Source organism: Plodia interpunctella, chromosome 3 (assembly GCF_027563975.2).
Source record: "Plodia interpunctella isolate USDA-ARS_2022_Savannah chromosome 3, ilPloInte3.2, whole genome shotgun sequence".
Taxonomy (NCBI): Eukaryota; Metazoa; Arthropoda; class Insecta; order Lepidoptera; family Pyralidae; genus Plodia; species Plodia interpunctella.
The window spans coordinates 1,836,591-1,849,931 of record NC_071296.1 but is presented as its reverse complement, the minus strand read 5'-3'; the positions used below and the strand labels follow the sequence as shown (position 1 = coordinate 1,849,931).

General features: G+C 35.8%; 2 protein-coding genes across 7 annotated transcripts in view; both read right to left on the bottom strand.

Moving 5' to 3' along the window:
* LOC128683847 (uncharacterized protein) overlaps positions 1–4,254 on the bottom strand; it is a 34,167-nt gene extending 29,913 nt beyond the window's left edge. For 4 of the 6 annotated variants that reach the window (XM_053769849.1, XM_064437071.1, XM_053769851.1 and 1 more), the window contains exon 1: positions 3,910–4,254. The gene's annotated coding sequence lies outside the window, so the exon portion shown is untranslated. The remainder of the gene's footprint in view (positions 1–3,909) is intronic. The other 2 variants (XM_053769852.1, XM_053769853.1) reach the window with 1 other exon arrangement.
* Positions 4,255–6,547: 2,293 nt separating this feature from the next.
* On the bottom strand, positions 6,548–13,111 carry LOC128683725 (uncharacterized protein). Its single transcript, XM_053769635.2, has 7 exons — positions 12,748–13,111; positions 12,158–12,221; positions 11,561–11,698; positions 10,742–10,919; positions 10,200–10,404; positions 9,635–9,798; positions 6,548–9,276 (listed from the first exon to the last, which is right to left on the bottom strand). The coding sequence occupies exons 1-7, from the start codon at positions 12,908–12,910 to the stop codon at positions 9,184–9,186; spliced, it is 1,005 nt and encodes a 334-aa protein (XP_053625610.1). The 5' UTR covers positions 12,911–13,111; the 3' UTR covers positions 6,548–9,183.
* Between the last annotated feature and the right edge of the window lie 230 nt (positions 13,112–13,341).

The following is a 13,341-nucleotide window of genomic DNA, read 5'->3' as shown; positions in this document are numbered from 1 at the left end:
GAATATCAAACTACTGTCTGAAAATGTTAGCTGTCTCAATCTAAAAGACATTATCGAAAAATCCTTAACATTTCCTTCCAGCCACATCTACCACGCTCAATCACACTGAGCGAGAAGGGCGAGGTCGCAACTCAATAGCGTATCATTTATTATAACAGTATAACAGTGTTTCCGAATGAAATGACATGTTGCGATTCGCTCGATTTGCTTCAAAAGATATGATGACAGCTGACTTTTTAATAGCATACTTATTTAATGCGCGGTTATTGCTTGCCATGAGGAAATTGTTGCCAAAACAGAATAACAAGATCATACGCAATTACGTCCGTGGTAAGTTGATAAGTAATTTAATCTTTGACTATGTTATTTTGACGTAAAAAATTATAAAATGACAAACAAGAAATATGAAACGTGTGAAACAGGGTAGTGTAGAGGTTAAGATGCCCGCCTATGAAAACGAATGGTCCCTTATTCGAATCCCACTAGTGTCACACACAGCTCACAGAAGGATAAACAACTTAGTGAAAAAAATATACTTGACTTATATTTTCTTAGCTTGTTAAATAGTAAATGGATAAGTAATTTTATAACTAAATCAAACATTCGCCATTTTTGTACCCATTTTAGATTGACCCTATCAAATATTGCGACTTCGAAAAATCTAGTCAAATAATGAATAAGTACTTAATTTGTACAGTCGGCTACACTAACACGTCTAAGTTTTTACCTTAAATAGCAGTTTGTAACCAATTTTATTTTGTGGTTCTAAATGAAATCACGGTTTACAATTGAGTAATTTCTGGAATGGCAACGAAAATAAAACAAGACAGGTACCTTCATAATTTTTAAGAAAATTGAGTGAGGTAGGTATGGTAGGTAGGTATGGTACCCTAAAGAGGACAATAATCACTAATGCATTTAGGAAATCTTGTCTTTTTAGAGAGAAAAAGCAGCAAGCAATATGCCTTTATTGCTTGCTTTGAGACACCACCTTTGAGACAGATTGATTTCGGGTAGCATTATTGACTATTGATATAATTTTATAAATTAATGATTATTATTGCGCAAGAAACCTAGGTATTTAAAAAAAGAACCTTTTGAAAAATTTTAAATAAAGATATTTGAATTTTATACAGTAATTTTGAAATTATATTTATTGCGACGAACATGTGGTCGAGTGTACTTCAATAAAACCAGCCATGTGGCCGGCAAGGGCGATGAACGTTTAAGAAATATTCAAATAATTTCCATATTGTAATTAACTTGCACGATTACTTTAAAGGTTACAGAATAGAATATAAATTTTATTATTAGACTCAAAAAAGCTTGAAAAAAATTATCTGTTCAAAAAAAACATGTTTGGGTATTAGATATAGCTAATACTGACATAAAGACCAGAAAAACTTCTATTATAATACTTGATAATTGCAAATTAATATGCTTTGTTCATTTATTTATCTTCAACTACACACGTACGTGTTACCTCAACTTCGACTTTTTAAATTTGCACATCTTGTACACAACCGAAAAAAAAAACAATAAAAACGGCACATAAACCACAAAATCCATGGCAAATTGATCGCTATTGCAACCACATATAATGCAGAACGTGCTGATGACGGTACAAATCAAAGAAAAAATGAATTCTCCGGCGCAAAAACTGATAAAAATTCAGAATACCACAATACAAAAACTGGCTACACATAAAACCGCACGAGTTTTCTTTCAATTTCTTACAATTACGATCGGGATTCTTTCTGTGCCGCACTTGCGATCAAAAATTCCCTTAGCTGCGCCTGCGCACTTGATATCAAAGTGATATTGGCACATATCAAGTTGCTTGCCCTACATCAAGGACCTCACATAGCACTACGGACGGTAATACGGATACTACATTAAATTTGCGTTGGGTGATTTGCTCTTAGCGGTACGAAAACGACAAAATGAAAGCATTCTTTGTAAACAAAATATTTTTTATATCCTTGATTGATTCTACGACAATATCCATCCTTGAGTACCTATTAATTTCATAAACTCACATGGTACAAGTAGTAAAGACACCTTGATATTTTTGATCTGATTTTTGAGCTGCAGATTACAGAAATACGAATAACTGACACTTTATCCGTGCAACGTAACATTTAAACACATTTAAACATACATAAATGTGCGATTAAAAACACTGCTTGTCAGGAAATATGAAGCTAGTTATAAATCAACCAATAAAACAGTTAATCATGAACCAATAACAAGGGTTCGTCAGAAATAATAAGCACAGTGAAAAACAATATTTATAGCAGTAATTAAGTATTCAGATCGAGTTTGCGCGGTTATAGGGTAACCTTTGGCAACAACAAACTGGAACAGCATAGTGACAAAATGTTTATAGAGCTATGTCTAGTCTATGCAAACGATGCTAAGTGGCTCCACTTTTTTAAATGACCAGACAATGAGCCCAGTTACATTCGTTAACGTTTAATTACCTGGAACCAAAATGAGGAAACGTAGATCGTCAATAAAACAATGTGTTCCGAACTGTTGTTGGTGATTCTATGGCCGTTATTGAGATGAAATACCTGTGCGTATAATATTTATATGACGTCGATTACTTTTTTTTTGTGTGCATGTGTTTATTTTTTTATATCCGTGACGTGGCAAAAGGCGAGGGCTAAAAGTCAGTGCTGGGCATTGTGTTCAGCGTAACACTGAACCTTCGCATATATTGCACGCACACTCCAGATTTATTTGTGTTATGCCAGCTCCACAATGTCATCGAATATTTTGCTAAACTTTGGCGGAATTGGTATACATTGCTGGTTTTTCATTGCGGTTAATAAACTTACTAACCATAATGTTCACGCATTCGTGTCGACATGTGTCTGAGTTCGGCGACAGTGTGGAGCTCGCATGAAGTTCGTCGAAGCCGCAGGCAATCGTTAGTATTGGTGCAATAAAAATGTAGAGATATTATATATTATTCCAATATAATCTCACACAAATTTATCGTCTGGCATTAACATTCCTACAATAAGTTTTGTTTATCGTAGATCTAGCTAGTTCTAGAGCATTTAGATGTATAGTATTATACAAAAATAATTACGCATAAATCGGATATCAGTTCAATCTGTGTGTGTGTGTAAATAAGTTATTTTTCTTCCTTTCCTGTTGACCTGTTCATATTCATCTGACGACTAATAAAATTGTAAAAAGGTTATGAAATAATAAAAACGAATCCGCGTTTTTCAATTTGATACTTATTTGTCAGATAATGTTCTCCAATTTGTAGTCTTAAAATTATGAACAAGTAATTACCAAGGTAGTTATTACAGCAACGTATTCATGTCCATATTACTTATATTCGAGTGGCAAATATGGATTGGAATTGTCATTAAAATCGTAAAATTGTTTGCATGATGGGATCACATCACGATGATCATCTTTTTTTTTAATCCGAAATGTCAACAGCTCATTATGTTACCGGTTTTAGTTTTATGCACATCAAAAACACATTGTTTCTTTTGTCATCGCGAAAGGTTGACACGGAACGTATTGATTTCGTGTATTATTTACACTTTACAGTTACACGTTTACCTAAGTTTAAAAAAAAATATAGTTACCTCACATCCATCTACTTTAGGTGCTTTAAAACAATTTAAACCTACCTACGCTATATCATTCCATTTAATAAAAATAAAGTTTATTAGAGTTTATGATAATTTATTATACTTAATTGTTACGATAGTAGGTACCTATTAAAAGTTGTTCCGTTGTTGTTCCACAAGTTGGGCGCCTTCTATAAATATAAATTTTGTATTCATATTATTCAAGCGGAGTCAAAAACCTATTAATGTTTTACTTGATTTTTATTAAACATTGTTTACGTAAATAAAAAAATATATTTAAACTTACCTTATACAAAAATTACAGGAACAACAAAATCTCGAAAATCACAGATATTTTTATAAGCACGTAGTTAGTCCGGGCACAATATTAAGAAAACACTAATTAAGAAAACAAATTTCAAATCTGTTCTAAATTCAAACGGCGCGCGAAAATGCAGAAATGTGTCAGTGGCGCATTGGCGCGAACGGCCTAGGCGCTCGTTAGATGTGATTCGAATAGTAATGTGGTTACGTGGTTGCACTGATCACCCAAACTAATTTTTCAAAAATATTTTGGGAGCGGTAGTGTCTCATCGGTGGCAAAGTTTTGAATGGCGCGGCGCCGCGCGGTGCTTCCAAGACTGGCTAACAAGGCGACAGGACATCGACTTTATAAATTGACTTTGTCCATTCCGACGTAACTGTACATAGATTTGGTCGGTGCGGTGATGATTTTGGGCTTACAGCAGAGCCATAAATGACTAAACCACAAATATCAGAACTAAAACATGCTAGCAGACTGGCTTTACAGTGCGTGTCTTTTTATAATACCTGATAATACTGATGGTAAGTACCAGTTTGATTTTTGTACTGTGTTTATGTTGTTAGGTAAATACCTGAAATAAAATGAAATTGTTATTTTAAAACACTCGGAAACGGAGTACCAAACGAACCTATACTTATACCTATTTGACCCAAGGAATGATTCAATCAATAGCTCTAAGTGCTATAAAGCCACAGTATAAAGCAAATGAGTTTGTTGTCCCATGGTTGTCCTTTACTAAATCCCATTTTAAATGGAGTCGAGTCCTTCTTCATCTCCATTTATCCACATTCATACCTATTCATCACCTTTTTGTTCCTTCCCCAAAAAAAATGATCTATTGAAGCCAAATAAAAACTATTTCCACAGTAAATGACCCACAAAAATAATAGACAAGTTCAGAAATCAACAAACAAATTAGGATCGACTATTAACATGTCACCTTTTGTTTTTATAAGATAGGTATTTTCCTAGCTAAAATACGATTTTTATAAATACCTAGAGGTGCCTACAGGTTATCTAGTAAATTAATTGAAAAAAGGTGTCCTAAAGTCACGACTTACCTTTATTAGATCCCACTGCTGGGCAAAAGCCTACCCTTTCTGTTTCCAACGACTTCTGTTGTCATTGCTAGTTGAAGGCCGATAGATACAGAGTGGCTGTATGACTTTATGTCATATACGAATTTTATGCTGCGGTAACACTGGTGAATTTCCAATGAATTTGGTAAGGTAGAAATGCTGTGGACCGTACTACGCATGGAGAATCCTGATAAGGCGTATGGCCCACTGACCGCAGCTCGTCACAGTTGGCACGCTTCACAGACAGTTACGCAATGTACGTAACTTTACAAGTCAATAATACGTCATCCCAAGAAATTCTTCTAAAATAAACCTCTATAAAAAGCTAATCAAAATTAAAACAAGCAAGATGTTGCATAAAATAAAAATGCCGTGTTTGGTTCCCCTTTTAGGTTTGGACTATAAAGTACTATGTGTGGATCAAAGACAATACTACGAACTAGCATGTCTAAATCAGATAAAAAACTTGTATCAAAGATACGGTTAATCAAAGAAGCAAAACGATGAAATCAATTTCAAGATCAATGAGCGAATAATAATTTTACGACTTTTTTAAATATAAAATTCTCATATACTATTTGACTACAGCATGTTTTCTTCATCAAACATATTTAAGTAAAAAGGTAAATCTTTAACGGCAAGAAAATGGGCGTTGTAAAATCAGGCACAGCGCTCTATTTCGTGTCTATATCGATCTACGTTCTTTTATGAGCGAAACAAAAAATATTACATTGTCTATAGTCTTCTCTCTGTCGGGTACAATCAACATAGGAATATTAAAAATCACTGCACTAACTGACTTGGGGGAGCCGTGGATCCGAATCAACCGGATCAAAGTTCCCGTGACACCCCCAGAGGTATCCTTCAAGGGTGCCTTGGATCAGGAATGGAAAGCCATTACGATGTAACGTTCTTGGGATATACAACAGAATTATATTTCAGTTTTCAAATATTGTCTTTATCACTAATGCCTTAGACCATTCTGATGGCATGTGGAAATAAATCGATGTAAGGTATAAACAGCTTTATGTGCTTGGTCGTCACGGCCATTAAAAAAAAAATCTTTGTAAACATGTGTTAAACACGCATCTTATTTAGCATGCATTCTCAATTTTATTTTTTCATCAATAAATGTAGTAATTTTTATAGCATACTATTGAATCACCATTCTCGATTATATCCATAAATTAAATTTCTCTTCAATGTTACTTTACACCTAGTATGTAAAATTATATAATTTTTATCGTAATAATAAGTGTTTACGGACAAGAAAGTTTATATATCCTGACGCATTTGAACAGAGTCGTCAGAAAGAAGCCACTAATGAGCGAGACACCTGCTATCTGTTGAATTTCTATTTTTATTTATTCTCTGAATTATTCCACTTGAAAATAAATGTTATTGTAACAATTTTAAGGCTGGTTTTTATTTGTGGAAAACAAAAATGGTTACCATAATAAGTATCTTCGTGCATGAAGCACGCCGCAATGTTCTCATATATCTGTCTTTTAAATTTTATCATTCACAAATAAAACGAAAAAAACTTCTCAATACATTATAATGTAATTAAAAGATCTTGTCTCAATAATCTCTACTCGTACTATTTACAATCGGCACAACACATTTACACGATAATAATATAATCAATCACAAAAAAAATCGGAAAACAAAAAGCGATCGTCGAAAACTCATGTTCATGTACAACATATTGACATTTGATCTATTACATTGGTAATTTTTACAGCTATTTACAATAGAATACTTACTGCCTCTGTATAAATTATACATTATAGTACATAATACGAATACAACAGTCTGAATTGCAGCACAAAAAAAAATAAAAAATCATCTGTGATCAATCAATTGAATCCAATGTTCAACAACGAATGATATGAAACTGTTAAATCGATTCAGAGCTCGGATACCAGGTAAATTTTTGAAACCAGAAAGATGGTCGAAGTGTTCCGCTAGGAGATCGAGTAATTACGAAGGTGAAAAAAATACCGGTTTCGAGACGTGATACTGTATTTGTATCGTTATAAGTTATAACTTGGTAGACCACTAATAAAACTTACGGATAAGTTTTTATTTCAAAGTTTTATATTCACTTTCAAACTATCAAAAATTACTGTTCAAAGATTCAAAGTTCATGTTTGCTAATTACATTACTGTTAGTATAACATATTTTCACTGGAGATGCTTAACATTTGTGCTCACACATCGATTTCATCCTACAATATATACAACTAAATCGACAGTTTTCATTATCAAAATATGGTACCAATAATACCCAAAACGTTAAAGACGATCTATATACATCGTAAAGAGATATTTTATAATTTCATTTAAATAAACCATACGATTTCAATATATGCATCTATTGGAAATAAAAATAAAATATACTCAATATATCCGTGTGGTTTTATATATAATATTGCTATATTTTTTTATAAAAATGCAGAATGCACTGCGCAGTCCGCACGGCGCACGACGGGTTTCAACCAATAGGAATGTAGTGTTGCCGGGCGCCGGTATTATAACTTTAATTCAGATAAAACCAGTCAAAACCCGATGCGATTTGCATCAAAATCAAACGTGACATTCAGTTGACACGCGCGGTAAATCACACCAATAAATAACTGCATTCATCAAAAAGTTATCCACAAAACGATAATTAGGGACAACGTATATACTATCCACAGTCAACCGCATATCAAGTGACGCTGAATGGAGCCCTATGCGACCGTAATACCGGCGAAATTGAAATTATTATCGGTAGGTTGATGTGCTGTTGACTGTACTCAAAATAAAGATGTTCAAGTTAAACAAATAACATATTTCTTTTTCCATTTCAGTTCTAAAAATACTATGTACTTATCTTAGGACATTCTATTTTCATTACAGATACAATTTTAATAAACACGGTACAATTACTGCACAAATTTCAAAAACTTATCATTTTATACCCTGTACAAAAATAGCTCCGTGGGTTTTTTAACATGAGATCTTGTCCTTTTAATCGAATTTACTAATTGTATAGCACACAGGCAGTGTGCGCAGGTTGCATTTACATCTCACCATCATGTCGCTTCGCAGTGAGACGCAGCTGACCAATCACAGTGCGCCATTGTTACGCAACAACAGTCACACCGCAATGTGATTGGTTCGCTGGGTCTCCCTTCGGATCGATTCGATAGTGACAAATGAATTGCAAACGCGCACTTCGCCCTCTGAAGACGTCTAATTTCACTATCGGGACCTTCGTTTTTCGACGTGCTTTTAATGTGAGCTTTGTATGAATGCAAGATTTTTTTTGTGGAATAAACACTTTCTTTCGATCACTATACGTCGAAAAACCGCGCACATAGCCGATAGTGCATATTGTCGCAATGAGTTAAAAGTGCAACAACCATCAAAATAAAGATGGTTGAGGTTGAGGCGTTGTGGAGTAGTCCAATCGCGCTAACTTTAACTGGATCGCAACTGAACCTCGATCGTGCCGTTTAGATAGATATAACATACACATTTCAAATACAAAAAGTACACAGAAAGAACAAACAATAGCGAAAATAGATTGATAGTTTGCTGGATCGAAACGTCGTTTTATGTGTACATAAATTAAATAAGATTTAAAGAAAAAACTTAAAACGGAATATAATTCGCCGCTAGGTGTTGTAAAACATTTGTGTTGTGCGCATGCGTGCGGGGACATGTTGCAATCCAGTTGTTATTATTAGTACAATCGAGGGCCTGGACTCCATAACAATCATAGTAACATCTGTCTCAATACTTTGTAGAATATAGAATATATTAACCAAACTTGACTAGAGACGGGAGGTTAATGTTTTAAATACTCATTAAGAAGTATACAACTATTTCGTGACTGGTGGAAACACGAGGTCAAGTCTTGTTCCTATATCATTCTTTTTTAACCATATACAAAAAAGGAGATGGTCCTTTGTATTTGTTTTTTATAAAACATTTTTTCAAATAAGATTGTGTAGCGTTCATTTTTTTCATAATAAATAAGTATTCACAATTTAAAATCGGAGTCAATCCATTACAAACTCCGTATAAATGTCCCGATCAAGCTCGTAATTCGAGGTCACCACAGTCTATCGCACTGGCTCACGAGTTCGTGTGCAACTGAAACTTGTGACGTCATCACGTCACGTACTTACGAGGCGCGTCTCTTTAACGTCACTTTGCCACGCGCCAACTGCGATATGTATATCCTGAATCGTTCGAGATTCTGCTTTTTCACCCATATCTGAAAAATGGAAAATGCAATGATTTGTTTATTTTTACCTCGGTCTTCGGGAGGTTACAGGCATTACAGCCGAGACGACTTCCGTCTCATGTTTAGTCGAATTTTCATATAAAAGTACAAGTTGTGTATGGCTGTAACCTGTTTTTCACACCTTATTATATAGAATACTAGACTAGATTTTAAGCTCGTGTATTATACTAACTGCATATAAACGAGAAGAAAAAAATCTGGAATCGAGCGTGAATTGAACCGGGACAATGCTCTTAACCACTGAGTTATCGAGATCATGCCAGTTCGGCCGAATTAATTCATCTCCTGATTATTTTCAAATTTTATTTAATTTATTTAAAAGACTCACCGCCTCGTCAGTGATGGCGTGTATCTGTCCCGGAAACCTCTGGATGTCCTTGCCTTCCACGTAGACGCTTTGTCCGCGGTGGAACCATCGCCTCTCATACATCAGTTTGCCGTCTTCCACTCGAGTCTCCGTCGAGTCGTTGCTTTCGCGGACTGGGGACTCACCTGGGGATTTTGACAAAAATATTTTGGAATATTCAATCTGCTAGGTGGGGTATTCTTGACCAGTCGCAGAACATGTGCGATTGTGTCTTCTCCCCGCAATCGATGGCTCATCTCCTCGCCTGTCCCGAGTGTCCAAATACGGGCTGATTTGATGGCAGCTTCCGATGAAGCCATCGAAGTGGCTCGATTCTGGCATGAACATATTTAGGTAGCACCCAATAGAGCGTTGATTTGCCATCGACACGCAAAGAAGAACGAAGGACGTCGCAGCCGTAAATGAAATCGGTAAACTCCGCTTGTATTTTTTGAATTTGAATTACAAATTCCCCAGACCCAGAAGAATTTTTTTATTATGCTTGTTACTGTGTCATGGAGGTTACGTTAACATCAAAAAAACTTACTGGTGGTGGAATTGAGATGCTTCCTCGGCTGCGCGGCGAACGCGGGCGGCGGGTCGGCGCGGAGGATGGCGCGCAGGTCGCTGTCGACGTCGCGGTCGTCGAGCTGGAACGTCAGCGTCGTGCCCAGCGGCTTGCGGCGCTTCTCCGGCGCCGGCGCCGGGTCGTTCGCGCGCCGCCGCAGGATCCTCTTCATTGCTGGCTTCACCTAACACATATTTAGATTTTAGATGGACTATTGCCTTTCCAGGCGTGTGGTCCTTACATAAGAACCACACCTCCCCTTCCTTTCCTGCCGCGAATGTCGTACGAGGCGACTAAGGGACACTTAGGGTTGCCAGTTAACCGGCTTTCCAAAAAAGGGGTCTATCCAGGACGTCAGACAGCCGGTTTTAACTTTTTATACTTTTTTGAATTGCCATAGTGTGCAATTTTTTTTTTACTTCTAGCTTTTTATATCACACTGCTGGGCAAAGGCCTCACCTAATTTCTTCATCGTCTTTGATGTTTTCCTCAATTCAAACAAAACAATAGTCAAGTTTTACCTCCATAGAATCTCCGTTGAGCTCCATACTGCTCCTCTCATTCTCGATTGCTCTCCGTTTGTCCTCAAAGTCACTCAGCAGGTTCTCTCTCAGCTCAACCTTCTTCTCTTCAAACTCTTTCGCGGCCGCCTTCTTCTCTGCTATGTATTCTTTTTCTACCACTTCGTACATGTGGTCTCTGTGGGGGAAAAAACAAAATTTAATAGTGTATTTATTTACTTATTAGATTTTATATCCACTTGTAAACGTACCAACAAGTGAAGCCCAATAGTAAATTCAAAGATTTTGCATGACTAAATTAGACATGTGTTAGACATAGAATGAACTGAAATGAAAACATACAATCGCACTTGGAAATATCCTATCCTGTCGATAAGAGTATGTAGTATATATGTCCCAACCATATTATTTCATCCGCCGTTTTACAAAACAACACGCCAAATGGAAAAACAGCACCAGTTTGTAATGGCTATTATACATTCGGCCAGATTGTGGTAATAATACAAAAGCCAAGAAACTAAAATTTAGTTTTATTTATGACAAGAAGCAACAATTAATTGACAATAAATTCACGAAGCACCAATAAATACAATAGAATAATTTTATTTTGCTGAACTCAAAAATATTCTAAAACAATAAAATACTTTAAAATGTGATGTAGAATATTTTCACTATAACTGCTGCAACATATTCATCGCAACTCAATAGATCAACTTAAAATGTCGGTAGTAGTCGTAAAAATGATGCCTTCAAGACTTGTATAAAATCTGACACTGATATTAGCAATAACTCATTTGATAAGATAGAATTATAACCCACTTGTATATCCTGTTCAGCCGTAGCCGTTCATGTAGCTGATGCTCGAGCCTCTTCACTCTCCGGAGGAATTCCGGGTGGACACCGTCTTCAAGCTGCTGCAGCTGCTTCTTAAGGTTTGCCAGTTTGTCCTGGTATATTCTGTTAAAGAAATTACATTTATCATTTTAAAAATCTTGGCATGTGATGCTCTCACTAGAATAGAGCCACTCCATAAACTCATAAATATCTTACAAGACTACTCTGTACAAGACTATTATACACCTTCACAGTTGTTAGGCAATAAGAGAATTCGTAGAAATAATGACGCCATGAAGTCGGCCAGTATAAATTCACTGGCCAATCATCAAAAATTTAAAGTACACGCTTTAAACAGGCTCTGGGTTTAGGGACATTGTAGGCATCAATATAATCTGGAGATCATTCGGACTTTATACGTCATAGCCAGTTTAGGAGAACACCAGTCAAATCTCGCCTCCATGTCATGCTGATGTCTGTTTGTTTATAAGTACATGAAAAATAATATAAAGTACCAAACCAAAAAGATTTTTTAGAAATTTCTTAGAAATCATAATCTTCAGTAGTTTCATCAGTACTTACTGTTCCTTAATCTCGAGGGGCTCATCATTCTTGGGCACATCTGTTTCACTAGCTTCCTCTGTATCTGTAAAAAATAATTTTTAAATTGTGATTTCTCTAAAATTTTTGTATTTAATTGTTTATTTTATACAATTAGTATAAAGTTATACAGCTAAGGAATAAAGTTGGAGCTGGTTACATACTAATATAGTAATAAAATGTGAATCATCTAAAACATATATTCTAAAATGTTGTAAAAACAGATAAATGGAAACATTCATGAGGTACATCATACAAAGAAAAAATCTATTTTTTATATTTAACTACATACTTAGATATGGAGCAAAAAGTGGGATGTTATTTTTATACTGTTCTCAGGTGAAAGTGACATACAAACAGACTCATTACGTCATTTGTACGGTGGCAAATCAAATAGGCGGGAATACAGCCTCCCAATTAATACATAAGATATATAACCTCACTATGAAGACAAAATATAGTAGAGCTAGAATACCACAACAAAGTCAGTTGAATTAACCTGTTTTTTGTTGGAAAATAGTGAAATGTGACGCCAAAACAGGCCAGCAGACGTGATCGTAAACAATACGAACCTTCGTCACTGTCATCAACAGGCGGCGGCGGCAAGGTGTCCTCTGGGTCCCTATATTCATCTAGATCGTCGTACCCGTCGTCTTCAAAGTCGTATTCATCACCCGGCCCCGAATATGGTGATCCCTGGTAAGACATAGTCGAGGCAACGCGTAACAGTTGCATACAGATTAACTCCGATCACCGTCTCAGAAACAAACTCTGGACACGTAAGCTTCAGATAAAGATCTGAGCAATGAATAGCCGGTGCCAGTTGTTTCACACATAAAAAGAAATTCTTTCAAAATCCACTTCTATTGAACTACGAAATTGGAGCAAATTGAAGCTGTTTTACGTCAAACTGCACAAAAAGCATCATATAACCCAGCCAAGGTCGGTAAACTTACCAATAACAAAGAAAGAGATAGTGGATTTGTTAATATCTAGTGAGAGTGAACAAGACAACGAATGAAATGACCGTGAAAATGTCTTCTAAACTTAGTATCATAATTCCATAGATACTCAAGAGCTAACAAAAATAGTGTTGTAGTTTTGTGTCAATCAATATTTTAATTAATGAACCAACATGAAGCCTCATCCTTGCAGGCATTTTAGGA

Coding starts and splice junctions, on each gene's coding strand:
- LOC128683725 (XM_053769635.2), bottom strand. CDS start 12,910: ATGCAACTGTTACGCGTTGCCTCGACTATGTCTTACCAGGGATCACCA. Junction 12,222..12,747: donor TGTTGATGACAGTGACGAAG/GTTCGTATTGTT, acceptor TATTTTTTACAG/ATACAGAGGAAGCTAGTGAA. Junction 10,920..11,560: donor CGGCTGAACAGGATATACAA/GTGGGTTATAAT, acceptor TTTCCCCCACAG/AGACCACATGTACGAAGTGG.